The sequence below is a fragment of the Mycteria americana genome, chromosome 2, assembly GCF_035582795.1.
Source record: "Mycteria americana isolate JAX WOST 10 ecotype Jacksonville Zoo and Gardens chromosome 2, USCA_MyAme_1.0, whole genome shotgun sequence".
Taxonomy (NCBI): Eukaryota; Metazoa; Chordata; class Aves; order Ciconiiformes; family Ciconiidae; genus Mycteria; species Mycteria americana.
Genome location: NC_134366.1, coordinates 59,644,679 through 59,662,427, shown reverse-complemented (window position 1 = coordinate 59,662,427; position 17,749 = coordinate 59,644,679). Strand labels below are relative to the sequence as shown.

Genomic DNA, 17,749 nt, shown 5'->3' with positions numbered 1-17,749 from the left:
CATCTAAGGCTTGAATGGCAACTACCTGCAGTAACAAAGCTCACACAAGAGGTCCCATCCTATCCTAGCATCCTATTATGTCCAGGGATTAGGAGAATCAGGTCTCTAAGAAACACATCAAAACAGTCTTCCATGAAAGCTGTTTTACCATAAGCACAGCTGGATGCAGCCACAATAATATGATGTCATCCTACCATGTGACAAGTGAAAAAGAGGCATGTTAGGCTATCAGATAAAGGTTAAAAGCTGTTATTGGAGCTAATGCCCTTCTTCCCAGTACACTGGCAGTTTTAGTAAATATTTGTTTTGGGACAGTCGTGTTAATAAGATACATGTTTTTTTTAAACTATGGCTATGTGGGGTGAAATTCTGCTATCAGGTACACACATTCTTCCTTGTTTCATCAGGGATAGAATGTGAGGGAAGAGAACTGCTCACAAACAAGAAAACAGATAAAATAAAATACACAAACAACAGTCCACAAATGAAACTAGCTGTGAAGTAAGATGCTTTGTTTGGGGGGATTAAAATTTTGCGAAGTGCAATATATTGTAGACTTTCAGGCAAGTTTGAATACACTCCAGCCTGGAAAAGATAGATTTCTCTTTGGATCCAGTCCTAGGAATGTGAAATCATTACCAAGAAGCATTCAGAATTTCAAATGTTTGACTGAACTATTTTGCATCTATACTCCTAGTTGCAAAAGAGAACCTGAAATTTTACATCTGTTCTTCTCTCATGAAATTTCCAGCTTTTCATCCACAGCTATAATTGCTGTGAGACTAAACTCATACACAGGAGCCTAGCATTCCTAGTTGCAGTTTAATTAGAACTGAGCAAAATACTTTGTCCCAACATTTTATCACTTGAAAAACAAGAATAGAAAAAACATGGAAGAAATGCTATGTAAATCTTGATCCCTATTTTTGCATCAGTTCCACATCTCTGTCATTCTGAGCATATAGTTCAGACCCAGAGCTAAGCCAATTTCTTTCTTTCATACAAATGTGTAAAAGCAATTCATTCACACAGAATTCAGTTCTGCCCTGAAGTACTTCCACAGAGCTTAGTGCTGAAGTTAGTAGGAACACAATTCTAAAGCATAGGAAACTCAGTTCTAGCTGATACTTAAAAGGAGACACTGAAGACAGAGCAAATCTGAGGATTTAATAAAGCAGCATATACTCACTGGAGGCCCAAGCAGTCCTTTAATTCCAGAAAAGTTAAAAATTCCATCTGTTTCATTGAGTAGTAGCTAAAAAAGTGGTTAAGGAACAGGTTATTTCAAATACCAAATTGATTATCTAGGGCACACATACATTTTCAGAAATGTATAGGCAGTTAAAGCATCCCTTTATAACTGTGGAGAGAAAAACACAAATAAGGCCACAGAAAAGGCTCTCTACTTCTAATTTTTGTTATACATCTGGAATAACAAAACCTGGCATTGGTTTTACACTTCTTATGTAAGAATCTCAGAATGCTTTCAAAACTTTAATTAACCGACTCTCATTTTTAATTTGAAAACTATGACACCAAATGTTGCAGCCTGAATTCGTTTCTCTTCAGTAAGATAAAGAGCAAAATGAAGGTTTTATACCCCAATATGTCACTGGCATTCTAAGATGGTGTATCTGTCTGACCACACTCATCCTGTTGTAGAGGTGAAGTTATAATTATATTCTGAACATGTCTGCATCACACCATGCAGTGCCATGCAGTGATTCCTAAGTCAGCTCTGATCATGCTGCTGTGTCTGCAATAAATGAAACTGGCTTGGGTCCTCAAAACAGTATAGTCACTTGGATGTGGAGCAGCACCTAAGCACCTGATCAGCTCCGAGTCTCAAGAAGCCTGAACAGAGCAGTATAATAGCAATGTTGTTATCCTGCTTCCTATCCTGGAATTAGTGAGCTCAGCATTAGCTCAGGCATTTCTGCATAATTTGATCACAGAATCAGGATAATGAAGGTGAACAGGGACCTTTGGACATAATCTGGTCCAAACCCTTCCTCAATGCAGGTCTAATTTGATCAAGTCACTCAGGGACTTGTCCAGTTAAGTCTTGAACACCTCTAAGGATGGAAATGCCACAGTTGTTCTGGGCAACTGGTTCCAGTATTTAAGCATTGTCAGGGTAAAAAGTTTTTGCTTATATCGAATTGGAATTTCCCATGTTCCAACTTGTGTCTATTACATCTTATAATATTGCCATACACCCTCAAGAAGAGGGTGCCTCCATCTTTTCTGTATCCTCTGATTAGGTAGTTGTAGACAGCAACAAAGTCTCTCCTTAGCCTTCTTTCCTCCACGCTGAGCAGACCCCGTTTTCTCAGTGCTCCGGTCCCCTGACCATCTTGGCAGCCCTGCATGGGGCTTGTTCCATTATGTCAGTATCTTTCTTGCACTGGGGATCTCACAGCTGGACACAGTACTCCAGAAGCAGTCTCATGAATGCCAGACACAACTTCATGAGTCCATCAGTTAAGCCAATTTTCTACCTATTATATCATCTGCTTATCCACTTCACAGGTCATCAGTTTGGTGATAGCAAGACTATGGGAGACTGCATCAGAAGCCTTGCTAAAGTCAGGGTGTACAACATCTGGTGCCCATCCCTTGTCCACAGACAAGTAATCATTTTGGTCAGGAATGAATTGCTGTTAGTAAATGTATGTTGGCTGCTCCCAATCAGATTCTTGTCAGGATGTTATGATTAGGCTTTCATTTTGGTTTCATTTTGGTTTCAGATAGCTACCTTTCTGGTTTAAATAGGTGTTCCCAATACAGTATCATATGGTCATACATTACAATACAGGACAGACAATGTGTAAGTGCTTGCTCCACATAAATGCTGTAGGTGAAAAGAGATCCTTACTCAGTTTTTGTCATTTGTTTAATTTCTTTCACTCCAACAGTCCCATTTATTGTGTGACAGTTTAGCCTTGTTTTGGATTCAGAAATATGTACTGAATCTCCTCAGAGGCTTGAACTAGTCCACTTGTTTAGCAGGCAAACCATGCCATCCATGTCAATATAAGGCTCTGTGTGCAGCAGTATATTCCCATTCAATGTAATGAAAATCTTCTGAATTTCACAGGGCCAGGCCAGGGCATGACTTCAGGTGCCAGAGATTCACTTAGCACATGAATAATGATGTTGTCACCGAGGTATTGTGAAATCTGAATGCCTCTTCTGCTGGTAACCATATGCAGATCAATGCTATCAGATCACAATCTTTTGCAATATTTGTTATGAATACAGTATACAGGAACTAATGCTTTGAACAGGAGGTTTGACCATAGTATGGCCTCCAGAGGTCACTTCCAATTATCTTATGAGTCTCTGAAAACTATTTTTCTAATCTGGGATGTGAAGGACACAAAAGAGGACAGACCTGACTGGTCACGTCACATTATCCTATCCTATCCTATCCTATCCTATCCTATCCTATCCTATCCTATCCTATCCTATCCTATGTCATCTGAGCATGGCAGTGTATGGTCAACTTTCTGTACTTTGAGGTCATGTTGGCATCATGATTCATGCAGCTAAAGCCTGTTACTTTTACTGGGTGCTGCTACCTTCTCCCTGTCCTCATGTTCTACAAAAAACACTGGAAAATTGTCAAATAAAAAGGCAGTTTAAGTCCTGCAGGCAGCACTCCATCTCCCAGCCTGCCTGAGCTCTCTGCTGCATTGCTCCCAGGGGTAGCATGATGCCGTTGGTCCCACTGTATACGCAGCTCTATGTGGCCCAGAAAGGGAACAAGACATGGGCTATTACTTTAATGACAGTAATAAAAGAGTTCTGCTGATGCAATTGTTCTGCTTTATCTACAGCTGGTGGCAGAAATCCAGGAGCCCTGGGTTTACACTGGGTTTTCATTGTGAAATTACTCAGTATTCATTCCTTTTGGCTCAATCCTAACTATATTGAAGTCAGTGGAAAGAATCCCAAAGGCTTTGCTGAGCTTGGGATCAGGCACTTTGTATATTTTATAAATAGAGTTTAGCTGCAAATGGAAATTGTGGTTGGAAGTCAGAAAACTGTACACACTGCTGAAGAAGATATGAAAACAGAGGGTACAAGGATGATGATTAGAGAAAAAGATTGCACTCTTCACAACCTGCTCCAGGTATATAGTTATTTATCTTCCTTTTTGGATGTGCAAACATCTTTAATAGCAACAATCCAGCAATGTAACTTTTTGACACATCAAATCAGTTCACAAAGTGCTGACTACAAAGTAAGAAGAACGTTGTTTTTCATATTTTCTTCACTATTATGAAGAGGAAGAAACAGTGTTTTTTAGCGTGATTGTCTGGGTTCGGTTCTAAGTAAACCTTCAGCTTTGTATCCAAATGGAATGAATATGTCCTTATTGGAATTACAGAAAGAACATAGGAAACACAAAATCTTGTGACATTTGCTTTACACCCCCAACATTAACCTTTCTCCAAGCCTTTCATTCAGTTCTTATACCTAAACTATGGATGAATAATGGCAGCAATAGATAATTGTTTAAAAGTTTTAAATTTAAATCCAATTGAATTTCTCTATTCAAAATTATTTCTGTACTGTATCCAACTAAATTGGAGTGATAAAACCGTAGCAGCGATTAATATGGTTTACTGGTTATCATGATTCCATGCATGAAAATGCACTGAGTATTAGACGTTATGCTCCAAAAGAGTGAAATAGCCAATATAGGATGAGGAATATTGATTTTAGTATTTTGGAATATCAAACAGCAGCCAACTGAGGGACATTGTTTTTTAAACAGGACAGTTCAGAGCAGACTTCCTGACTGACAGCAGGAGGCAAGAGAGGAGGACTGCAAACCTCCGAGACCCATGGTGTTGGTAGGTACTGCAGAAGCCTGGAAATGGCTATGTTCCACTGCAGACCTCAGTTTTATCTTACCATGTCTTTTCACAGTGTTAGAAGTGGGTCCTGAAGGAATCAAATCCCTTCAGTTTGCATAGGGACCAGGTTAAATGAGGAGGAAACCAAGGTCCACTTTTCAGTGCAGTTTGATCAATGTACTATTGGCCAGATACTGGTGAGGCCTGGCCCTGAGCCACAGCTATCCACGTCAGATCTTAGTATTTGAACAATACTGAAACTGCACCAGCTCTTTAATTTGTTTTATTTTGATCGAGCAGCGTAAAATCTGTTTAGCTGTAGCCACACAACCCTTTGTAAGAAAACTTCCTTCCAACTCTGATAGATCAGTCCATTGGACTTCCATAGCCCAAGAAGTATTGTTGTCTTTGGCTACACAATGGTTAAATGAGTGAACTAATAGACCCTGACCCAGGGAGTGACCTCTCTAACTGCCCTGTGGTTCACTTAGATCACTTAATTGATCTCTGCTGCTCTACCTATGTCAAGCCAATATCCACATTACAACAGCTGGTACTGGTATTTATTTTAGTTCTGTAATTCCAACTGCAATTGATAGGTCTACTTGCACTAGTTCTTTCCATACCTGAAGCTAACTACAGAAGATGAGAGACTGAGTCAACAAAATGTATGTGGATAATTTAATCTTCTATCTCAGTAAATGTATAGTAAACAAAGGTCCTGTTCTTATACAAACATCTGTGAAGTAGGTAGAACTCACGTCATACATAGTGACATATACTTACACACACACATGTTTAATTAACGGTATCAAAATCTGTCATACCAAGTCCTCAGAGAAATAATCTAATTAACAACATAGAGGATTTGAAGCATATGAGGATAGATGGCTGTTGCTCTACCCCCCCCAGAATACCTGTTTGCTACAAATGTACATAAAGCCACATATATTATGCACCCTACTTTGTAAGAGAGCTTACTTCTTAAACTCCAAGGTATTTAGAGAAGGAAATGGGTTTCTGTTTGGGTTTGTAATACACCTAATGCAATACAGCTTCTACTAGGCTCTATACATTTCTGTAATGCATGGTGAAGGTAGTTCATACAGAAGTTCTGGAGAATTCAGAGGATGCACGTTAGGTTTCTTCAGACATAGCTACACATTAGATAGACATGTGGACTGTGACTATCACAACGTGTAGGGAGCCATGCAGCCTCTAGCAAACTAGTGTCATTAGTTTGCTATGTCAGCTTCAATAATCTTTTTACATTTGTTATACATACTGTCCTCCCTCTGAGGCTCTCACAGTGTTTTTTCAAGTATTAACGAGTTAAGGAGCAATACATTCAGGGTCATTATTACTGCAAACAGAGCTGTTTAGTCACTGGTAAGAGTTAAGGCCCCACAGTGACACCATGGCAGGGCTGTGAGAAAGAAAATGAATTTTACATCAGCATTTCTGTCACAGCTATTGAGGAATTCCCCAGAAACTTCAACAGAAACATGATAAAGTGTGGTGATGACACTGGTGACAGTCCCACTTTGAGCAGGACTTTGAACTAGATGATCTTCAGACACCCCTTCCAACCAACATTTCTGTGAATCTATAATTCTGCTCATCCAAGATCTTGGATCCTAAGATTCTGGGTGGATACCCAGTAAATGCAGTAAAAAACCCCAACTCTTTTGGGACTGGTTATGTGGGCTATGGGATGCCAATTTATGCTATATTTGCTATTAGTAACAGAAGCCTAAGTGAAAACCTAGTTTTTTCAGTCAACAAAAAATGTTATAGTGTTATATGTGTAGCTCTGCTTTATGATGATGTTGGTGCCCAGCTCCCCCTAACACAGATTTCTCAGCTGGGCATTTTCCCTTCTTGCAATCACAAATCACTTCTTACTGCTGTTATATGCATTCCTATGGATGAGTCTGGCTGTTTTAGGCACCTTCTGCTCTCAGAGGTGAAGAATTTCCTGCAGCCACTCACAGCTTCTCCAGATCTTAGTGTCGTATCAAGCCAACTACAAGGATTTTTGTTGTCAGCTTGAAATGGGATTCAACCTAATCCTTAGCCTTCATTACTGCTAACCAGTACAGTTTTTGCAAAGGCTGACGTACACAAAACAAAACTGACTGAAAATATACATGCAGCTAAAGGATATTGGACAGTTTTTATGAGCTTCTGGCATTTTACTCTTCGGTACTTTTGGCTGTTGCGTCCACAATAGAGTCAGTGCTCTGGTTTGTATAGTGGACACCTGTCAGAAAACACATTGTATCCATCTCCTATGTACTGCTGCGTCACAGGTGCCTTGCTTTCCCAGTTTTCTATTTCTCTGTTGATTTTTATTTGATGTTCACAACTTCTGCAGAATCACCTGGAGAGTTTGTGAGAAGCTCTCAATATGACCCCATAATTCTTGTATGTAAGCTCTTCACCCACTTTCCTTCCTATTTCATCTTTTCAAAACATATCTATTTGATATAGAGACACGTTGAGATTTTTTGTTTCGAGGAGTAGACTTGTGACCTGAACATCAACAGCAGAAATGCCAGTTTCTTAACTGCTTGTGCCCTCTTCTCTGTAAGATGAGTTACAGAGACTTTAATGCTTGACAAACACGCTTACCTCAGGTATTGCTATGATTGGTCCTGGTGGTCCTGGTGGTCCAGGTGGTCCCACAATACTGTTCCCGTTCTGTCCTGGTTCACCCTATTTCAAAAGCATTACAGGTGGAAAACCCATTTACTAAGTATTACATTTCACACAGGTTTCTCAGAAAGAATAAAATCCATGCAATCTCACCTGGGGTCCTGGGTCACCCTTCTCCCCTTTTGGACCCTGCATGTGACAAAAAAAATGAGCATAAGTGATTTAAAATGAAAAATTGTGAAAATGTGCTTTCTCTAGCTTCACAAAAAGCACAACAGTAAAATGCAGGTACAGAATGATTGATCCCCAGCTCTCTCAAACCACAGATGGGGCCAGCTGGTTTCAACTCAGACCCTCTGAGGATTTGATGTTTAAAAGTATTTCCCAACACGTTTGACAGAGTTCACAGATGACCAGACGCAAATGGGCGTACAACATTTCATTAGTTGGGGATTAATTCAACAAGCCTTTCTTTCACTGCACTGAAATCAGCCATGCGTGGCTGCTCCTTCCTTTTTCAGCATGAACCACATCAGTTGTGTCCGGGATTGCCCAGTAGACTGGACAGGGGAACACAGGTGAGCTAAACAGTCATTTTTCAGGTAGGTTATTTCTAAGCTTGATCAGCCCCTTGATACAACTCACTGTACTGGGGACGCAGACAGCTTGTCTGGCATGACTGAGAAGGAAGGTGGCAGGGGTCGAGCCGTGGGACTTCGTGGCTAAAGAGCTCTGTAATCCTCATGGCTCTTCAGCATGAGAAATACATTAAAATCACCTATGATCCTGTTGACTTCCCTCTAATTAAAAGCAGAGGTGATTTCTGAATAATTAAAAGCAAAAGGAGCATTGAAGAATCGGAAGTAGCCTCTGGAGATGCCTGTATCACTTCTGACTAATGAGGGAGGCAAGGGCAAGGGACACTCTGCTCCTGTGTTTGGTGTCTGAGGTAACTGCTCCAGGTTAAGTGGGACAAACCCAAGCCCAGCTCTCCACACACTACTAGCAAGTACTGTTAGGGCTCTTACTGATCCGTAAGATATAGGTTGGGGAGCCAGTGTGTGTTAGGTGATCACAGATTATGATAGCCCTACTCACCACAACTCCAGGATGTCCAGCAATGCCAGGAAAGCCTGGTTTTCCATCTGTTCCTGGCATTCCCTGCCACAACAAATATACTGTTATTCTCTCTAAACTGTGTGCAGTTTCATACAAGCAAGAGGCTGCTACTCTTGGGAGGGACACAGTATGGTTCTGAATGGACTAGGGGGCAGGTTTGTGGGGGGTTCCATGGAGTCAGCATCATCTCATCAGTCATCTGCTCTCTCCGCTCCTCCTGCTGTTTCTCCCTCTCCAGAGCAGGTTTTTTAAATGCGGCTTCAATCATTCTTCTCCACTACTCCCACCTCCGCTTAGCAAAAGGGTGAATTCTGTTGCTTTCCCCCAAGATACATTTCATGGGTTATTTCCACCCTTCAGTTAAGTGACTCTTAGGCTGGAGGAAGAGGAGGGAGAGGCATCGAATGTAGATGGGAGTTGGCACGTGGGGCGAAAAGTTTGATAGCCCCTGCTCTAGATTAGTGCAGGATTGTATATTACTGCTAAGAATCTGATCACTGACTCTCTTCTATGGGAAAAGCAGAAGTATCACTCAGTAATGATAATGCAGTTTGCCTGGAGAAAAATTGATGAAAAAAGACTCTGAATTCTTAAATAACCAAATAAAGAGTGAACTACATTTTTGCATCTGTTTTTCTGTGTCATATGAAAGAGCAAAGGAAATGACACAGAACAGCCTAATGATTCATCCAAGTGACAGATTAGCCCTGGTGGTTTTTAGTAATGGGGCTGTTTTTTTTGTTTGTTTGCTTGTTTGGTTGGTGGGGTTTTTTTGGTGGGTTTTTTTGTTTGTTTGGTTGGTTGGTTTGGTTTGATTTTTTTGGGGGGAGTGTTTTGGGTTTTTTTAGGAAAAGGCTGTTTTGGTTCTTATTTTTTGTTCTGCTTCAATAAAATATTTTTGAGCTTTTACAGTAGATAGTACCATAAAAATCTAGTAGACATAGACAATTCCATTAAAAGGTCACCTCAGTAGCTGTCAAAAAGAAACCAAATACAAGAAATTATTGTAAAAGTGACAGGAAAACAAGAGCACAGAACATTACTATGCCACTGTATATACTTATTGTATGCCCGTAACTTGAATTCTGTGCACTGGTTTGTTCACATTTTCCATCTTGAAAAGGATCTAGTGGAACTAGAAAAACTTCAGAAAAGGCCAATGGGAATCATGGAAGGTATAGAATGGCTTCTATATGAGACATGATGGTGTAAGGTATGACTCTTTAGCTTGGAAAAAAGACAAACGAGGAGGTGGGTGAAGAATATTGTAGAGGCTTCTAAAAGTAGACAGTAGTTAAGGACTCACACTTCTAATAGAAGAAATAGTGAGCATCAAATGAAAATAGCTGGAAGACGTTCATGGGATGTGTAGTTAAGTAGGCAGAGCACATTGCCGCAAGGTCTTGTAAATTGTAGAAGTTTGCATGAATTCCAAGGGAGACATCAAATTCACTTGAAGAGATCTAATTGTGGTTCAGACACCATTTCTAGCTGAGAAGGTCCCTGAGTCACAAATTATTGGAGTCTAGGTCACTCAGGAGAACTATGATTTAATACTTGCCCTCTTTTAAGGTCAAATTGCATCTAAGTATCGCTCAAACTGCACATGCTTTTGACATTGTTGGAGACAGGGTACTGGGATGGATGGATGTGACCCAATAAAACCACTGAGAATTATCTAATACTCTACAGGAGTGTCTTAAGGAACAACAGAGTTTCAAAGTATTGAAAGTCAAATGGTCTTCTCTGCTGCATTTCTGGTGTGATAGAAGAAATTAAAATTAACAGTTCATAGGATGCAAAATCCTCTTTCTTCTTATGCCTTTCTACAGAACCACCAGCATAAAAAATGTAATGTGTCCACTTCATTAAGACAGGATATTCTCACTGTTATTTCTATTTTTTGCCTGTGATCAGCAAAGCATGTGGCTCAGGAATAAAAACTCAGTCTATTAAGTTAAAGTATAATTTCTGAAGCACTCTAATTTTCATTTTATAGACAAGTGCAGGATAAAAGGTGTCTCTGAATGCTAATTGGATTTAGGCACCTAAGCAGCTACTGGGATTTAGGCACCTACATGACTATTAAAAATCGTACTTCGGACTTAAGTCTCTTCAGTTCTTGTGGAAAATTATATGCATCTGTCTGCAGCAAGAGTAATTGGGCAGAGGAAATAGCCTTGAATGAATAACCATGTCATTTCAGGCATCTTGGTACCTGCAGATCAGCTTCCTACTATTACAAATGCTGAATAATTTCACCAATTGATTTTCCTAACGAAAATTAATTTGGAAGAAAAGATCCAGGATAGGTAAGATGTTTTACTGTAAATAATGTATCCAGAGACATCCTTATTTCTAACTCCTTCCATATTTGAAGAACGTAGCTCATTGCTCAAATATAAGAGGACCAAGATCTTTTTTAAACTGAGGGTTGAAGAGATATTTGATTATTTTTAAATAGCACTGTAGTCGCTCCACTTACAATATATGCATGTGTTTGAAATGTATCACATCAACAATAATAATTACTAGAACAAGGGCCACAGAACAAAGCACTTGTTATGTATAATAATTAAGAAAATAATCTATAGTCTCAAACAGATTAAAAAGAAGAGTTAAATAACTGTCCGATGCATCAATGCATCAGCTTTAATGATCGTGCTGACAAATATCTCTGTGAAATGGCAACACTCAAAATATGTAGAGCAGATGGAATTTATGGCAAGCAAAGTCCTGCTACATCGTTGTTCTTTTTAAAAATAAACAAGCAGATGCTGCTAGAAGACTGTGATAATGCTCGTGTAAATATTCAGCAAGCAGAAGGGTAGATTCATAATTGCTTTTATCTAGCTTCCTAAAGCAACTCTTGATTTCAGTGCGGTCCCACATGCAAGAGAAGCTTTTGTTTTATTTATTATTTTATTTTATTTTATTTTATTTTATTTTAATTTTTTCTACGAGTCGCAGCACCGCCCTCTGCTGGCTTATGCAAGTCACGCAAGTCAGCCAGGGACTGGCAAAAAGCAGCACAGATACAAACAGAAGCTTTAGGGTAGAGCTCCAAGAGGAAGCTTTAGGGTGAGCTCCAAGAGGAGTCCAAACCAGAACAGACAGGGGTAATGATAAGGAAGACTGGAGAGGAAAGAATGGACTCCAGCTCCATTAATTTCAGTACTAACACCGTGTAAAGCAGTGTAAACTGACAGGTTTCCCTGCCAATGGGGTCTCGTGTCTAGAAGCTGCACTGCTCCAGAGCAGCAGGTCTAGGTTGCACAGTGGTGCATGGGGTCAGTTAGACAGCTAGCACAAATTACAGCTTGGGAGGTACAGGCTGCACATTAGGTAAACTGTCTTTCCAAAGAGGATACTGAAGCACCAGAACAAGATACCCACAGAGTTTTTGGAACCTCCCTGGAGGTATTTAAGGCTCAGTGAGACAAATCCATTGCCGATGTGATCTAGTGTTGGTGACAGGATCACTTTGAGTGTGATATTGCACTAGATGACCTCTAGAGGCCCTTCCAACCACCATTTCTATAATCTTGTACCTCCCAAGTGGTCAGGTGTGGATTAGGAGGATCCTGGCTGCAGGATGATGGGCAGGTTCTAGCACAGATCCAGACAACAGTGGCCTCTCTGCTGAACACCGGATTGGGGTTGTGCATGGCTCCTGAGTCCTCTGCACAGCATGGCATGAATCTACTACTGTACCACAGACACGTGCCATGCGGGGAGTGCTCTGGTGTGGGATGCTAGCTACACACTGTGATATTAAGGAGTAGGGAGGCATGTGGAACTTAGTTTTTTTACAAAAGCTTTGCTGATTTTCATTATTGTTCTGGTGAAAATGTAAACGGCCTCACAAAACACCATGGCATCATGCACCTGAGGATTTTAAATGCAATTTTAACCGTATTTTAAAAAGAAGTCTTAAGCAACAGGTTACACTGGCTCCTGATAATCACAATTCAACTGAGAAAATGTTCTGTTTTTTCAGAGAAGCCTCCCTGGGCTTTAATATGCTGACAGAGCAAGAAATGTTCATTATCCCCTGTGTGCATTAAGAGAAGAAAGGAAACTAAGAGGAAGAAACGACTGAGGTTTTAGATCAAGTTAAATGAATTTCCCACCTTTGAACCTGGTGGACCAATGTTGCCTCTTTCTCCCTGAAATGGAGACACAGTAGGGCTCAAATATCAAAGTGAACAGTAATTACAAGGATTTTAAACATGTATGTTACTTTCCTTACAAAAAAAGGGACTGAGTGGAGTAAAATGATTAGCAAAAATAGGGCATATTTTTGGTAAAGTGATGCTCAGCATACATTTGTGAATTGGTTCTGGGGGTTTAACCTCCCAGTTGCCACCCACATCTTAGACTTTCTGGTCACCACATACTATTTTTGCTGAGCATCTACCAAGCCACATGTCTGAACCTTCATTTTGGTGTCTGAAATCGGCACATGGCAACATTCCCTAGATCCACCAATGCCACAATGACCTTGTGCCTCCACAAATGACCCACCATCTTCCTTCAATACAGTTCACTCAGCCTCCCCCACACTACTACTGTCCCCATCTACCCAGCCACCGTGTCATACCATGAGCAATGTAATGAGTGCTGCACTGTTCCACCTTTGGGACTGATTCTGCAGTACTCTAGCTCTGAGTAGACATGATTCCTTGATTTCATTACAGACAGAGAACATGCAATTTAGTTTATTTCATTTGAGATAGAGAATATAAACAGGAATAAATCTGCAAGGAGCTAGAGCCATTGCCTCAAATGTTATGTTTATGCTTATTGTCTTTTAGGAGTGCTTATATTCATGAATGCATGAAGACTGTAGACTGTTTTTTAATGAAAACAATTTTTCATAGTAATAAAAGTGAAAGCAGAATTTGGATCCATTCTTACTTGCTAGGAAAGAGAGAAAAACTTTGATCACGGCAGGCCTTCTCTGACAGCTCTACTGGTCTGGGGTATTTGAAGGATGAAGGATATATGAAACATAACTATACCTTAAACTCTTCATGATGCATTAGCTCTTGGTTTTTGGAGGTGGGTGGTTGTTGTATTTTGCCACTGTTGCCTAGTGAAGTCATTTATAACTGTGAAAAGTAGGTGTGAAATTCATCCCCATGAGAATGATAGTGTATTATAACCACTTTAGAGTAATTTTGCTGTAGCGTATCTGATTTTGTAAGATGTCAGGCAACAGTCTGTTCCTTTCTGTGTCTTCATGACCTTGGGGATGAATGACTCAAGATTAAACAACTAAAATCTTAATGTAGGTGGTGAAGTCTCTTGGCCAAGGTTTATGACTATCTTTTCAGTCCCAGTCCAGTTCCCAAATCCTAGGAATCATGCTACCTCAATTTCTGAAGTCTTTGTGAAACAGTATTTCCACAATATTTTAGAAACAAAAATTCTAGTTAAGGGCAGACAATAAGTTTTCAACAAAAAATGGAGACTTGGAAGCTACTTTTGTCCATAGAGCAGCATCATGTGAGAGCACGTCTATTTAGCCAGTCCTTTGCAGTATCATTCACTAACATGTGCTGTGCAAATACTTGATTTTTTCACTCATAAGTACTGTTGTCCTCCAGCATTAACAGGAGTAGTACCCAATGTAGGGACTTTTTTCAGCCCTATAAGCTGAGCTCTATAGACTCTAGACATAGGGAACTGGCCAGATCTTTGATTGCTGTTGTTCTATGGAACATGCATGCAGTTGTTGCTGGCAATGTGCTTTCTGGGTAGTCAGTGATCTGTGCTGTGTGTGTTCAGGTGTAAATTTTAGGAAGAGAGGATGGGGCCCCCCATCTAGTATTTTCCATTTCCTGCTCCCTCAATGTTGCTGTCAATTCCCAGGGCAATGAAGACATTGAATTTCCTTAACTCCACATTTAAAGTGCTGAAAAGGTGTTGTCATGCTGTACTATTAACCTGAGTGGTACTCGAGCTTTACATAGGAATAGAAAAAGCCTCTTCCTGTCTAAGACCCCATTCTGTGAATCTACCTTTTTTTCCTCTGGTTTTTAATCTCTCCACTTTTTCCTCGTGGGTTACTTAACCAACCAGCAGCAGCAAAGTGGAAAAATTCAGTCACTACTGAGCTCAAATAAAAACCAAGGCAAAGTAGTCATGACATCTCCCTTCTTCCCCCCAGCACCTTCCAGAACATTTTCCTATCACTTTCTGGGATCATGCCAGAAGGTCTCTTCCTGCAGGTTTCTCTTTCAACAGCACACATGTAACCTCTTGGAAACCAGAATGATGTATAAATGAGCAACAAAGAGAAACTGTCAAATGTCCTAAAAAAATTAAACAAAAATGCCATGTTACACCAAGTACCTTGGAATGTAACGGCCCAGCTGGTATTTACTCACTGTTCTGGTGTGGATGTGAAATAATTCTATTAATACACACTCTGGGTGGATACCCAGTGTAAATGGGAACAAAATTTGTCCCATACTTAGTCAGTATATGAATGTTAAACAAAAGCTGTTTTGTTAAGGCAAATGCTGGGAATACAGAAATAAAAAATATATCCAAAGGAAAATAGGGTAGCTTTCAAGTGTTCCTTGTTACATAGGGTACCTTTGGTCCTAATGGCCCACGCTGTCCATGTCTTCCTGCAGAACCCTATAAAATTACACTGAATTTACTGGTAAATCCACGTAGCATTTCATAATAAACTTTCTCAGAAAAAAACCTAATTCATAACCACAACTGTTACAAAAACAATGTTGGAGACCAGTAGTATCAACAGAGAGTAATAAAATGTAAGCATTGTTTTAGATTTGTTGTTCTAATAAATACTGCCTTACTCTATATTATCATGCAAAGATCTAAAGATTTTTTTTCTTACAAAGACAACTTTAATCTTGTCATTGCATACTATACATATTTTTAGAAAATATTAGAAATAAAGTTGTCCAAGTGCATTTGTTGCAAGGGATTGCTTTCAATTGCTTACAATTTTTTGCATTTGCCTCCTTGACTGAAATTAAGATATGTTACCAGTTTAGAGACAACTCGGCATTGTCCTGCTAGGTTTAAAAGTAGCTTGAAACAAACATTTGGGGATGCAAATTCCTCTCTTGTCTCTATACGGTGACATCAGTTGTAAAGTACAGTTATGACTCTTTGATGGTAAAATGAACAGTTCATTATCGATCATTTTAGAAAGTTGAATGGAAAAAAAAGAATTCAACAAAGTGATTGAGTTGTCTTCATCTGGAATATAAAGACAAGACACTAATAAACCAAACACCAACAAAACTTTACACTGGTCTGTAGAAGGAAGAGAATAGAAACCCTGGAAATGATAGCTGAGCCTACAGACAAAATAAATTTGATACTTCTACTTCAAAACATAACCACTACTTCTCATAAAAGATTAATAAAAAATTCAACAGATACAAATATAATGCAAATAAATGTAATTTATTTCCTAGCAGCTGCTTTGAGTTACAGCCCTCTTAGAAGCAGATACTCTATTTTCACTCAAACATAACCAGGAACCTCTGGAGTTGTCATAGGGTGTAAGCGGCTCATAATGCTTTCATGCAGTACCAGTAAGTATGTATAATCATTTTCATGATTACAGGAAAGTTCTTCTGTGCCTTCTTTACTGACTCAAACTTTGTGGACTGACTAAGCAGTAACAGGAAAACAAAATTCCAGGATTTTGTTCAGCTGCAATAAGAGATTTTTTCAGCATTTATAGCTGAGTGACTTGCAAAGAATGCTTGTTACAAAACCACAACTGAAAGTAAGACTGTCATTTAGGCAGGTCAGAATGGGGAATTTTGGAACTAGTTTTGGACATCTCATTTTGGACACTAGCTTGTTTCAGCTAACGAATTCTATTCTTATTTTTGTAACTATTTTTTGTGCCACTTTTTTAGTATCTAGGAAAAGATGTAAGAGGGGGAAGAGGTCTCTAAACTGAGTCAGCTATAACTACAATGACTCACATAGTACTTTAAACCAGTACAGTAAAGAGCTTGTCAAACTTGCTCCTGTGTCCAGTGTTCAATTCATTTCTGATGATTCATGGTATCAAAGAAACGGGGTTGTACAGGGCCTCTGGAGGCCATCTAATCCAGTTGCCCCCTGGAAGTAGATCTCTCACCAGCTCTAGATCAGGTTAGTCACGGCTCTGTCCAGCAAAGTTTTGAACACTTCCAAGAACAGAGCTTCCACAACCTCCCTGGGCAAATTGCCCCAGTTCTGCACCAACCTCCTAGTGAACAGGTTCTCCTAAGGTTTAGCCTGAACATCTCAAGCTGCAAATTGTGACCACTGTCCCTTGTTGCACCATCTGGCTCTACGAGGAACAGTTTGGCTTCATCGTATTTGCAATTGCCCCTCAAAGACTTGTAAGCAGCTATTAGATCATGCCTTTGTCTCCTTTTTGCCAGACTAAACCATTTGAGCTCCTTCAGCCTCTCCTCACTGGTCATGTACTCAAGGCCCCATACCATCTGTACAGCCCTCTGCTGGACTGTCTCTGTCTTCTCCACATCCTTCTTGAAGTGGGATACAAAAAAAATGGATTCAGTATTTCAATGCAGCCTCACTAGCCCTGAGTAAAGGGCTAGAATAATAACAACTCTGTATCTGTTGGCAATACTCTTTCTGATGTATTCCAGTACAGGGTTTGCCTTATTTGCAGTGATTGCCTAGTATTGCCTAGTATTCAATCTGGCATCTACCATAACCCAAGGTCATCATCATCAGCACTTTCTCCAAACTTGGGCAACAAGACTCATCCTTTCAAAGCTATGCTTTGAAATTTTGAATGTTTCTTTTGGAGTGAGCACAGGGGCAAGACTTCTGAAGACCAAACTAGAACAATGCAGGCAGCCCTGGGAGGAGGAATGCTGGATAATTGCCTGCTTTGGTGAAGGCATCATAGGCTGCAGTTTTGATGTTATTGCTAAGAATGAAGATAAATCCAAACGATCTGGTAAGTACTGATGCATTGTATTCCCGTATTCCTTACTTGGTGTTTTAAAGTGGCCCACACTAGCAAAAATCTCCTGAGACATGGTGATGGGGGAAAAAAATCCCTTCTTCTGGGACATTGC

At 39.9% G+C, this 17,749-nt stretch overlaps 1 protein-coding gene across 8 annotated transcripts in view; it reads right to left on the bottom strand.

The window, feature by feature from the left end:
* Positions 1-17,749, bottom strand: part of COL15A1 (collagen type XV alpha 1 chain) — a 159,698-nt gene that overhangs the window by 41,624 nt on the left and 100,325 nt on the right. For 4 of the 8 annotated variants that reach the window (XM_075493597.1, XM_075493601.1, XM_075493599.1 and 1 more), the window contains exons 18-23: positions 15,252-15,296; positions 12,779-12,814; positions 8,625-8,687; positions 7,680-7,715; positions 7,503-7,586; positions 1,190-1,255 (exon numbers count right to left, since the gene is read on the bottom strand). In XM_075493597.1, the coding sequence (XP_075349712.1) occupies positions 1,190-1,255; positions 7,503-7,586; positions 7,680-7,715; positions 8,625-8,687; positions 12,779-12,814; positions 15,252-15,296 (330 nt within the window). The remainder of the gene's footprint in view (positions 1-1,189; positions 1,256-7,502; positions 7,587-7,679; positions 7,716-8,624; positions 8,688-12,778; positions 12,815-15,251; positions 15,297-17,749) is intronic. The other 4 variants (XM_075493598.1, XM_075493602.1, XM_075493603.1 and 1 more) reach the window with 4 other exon arrangements.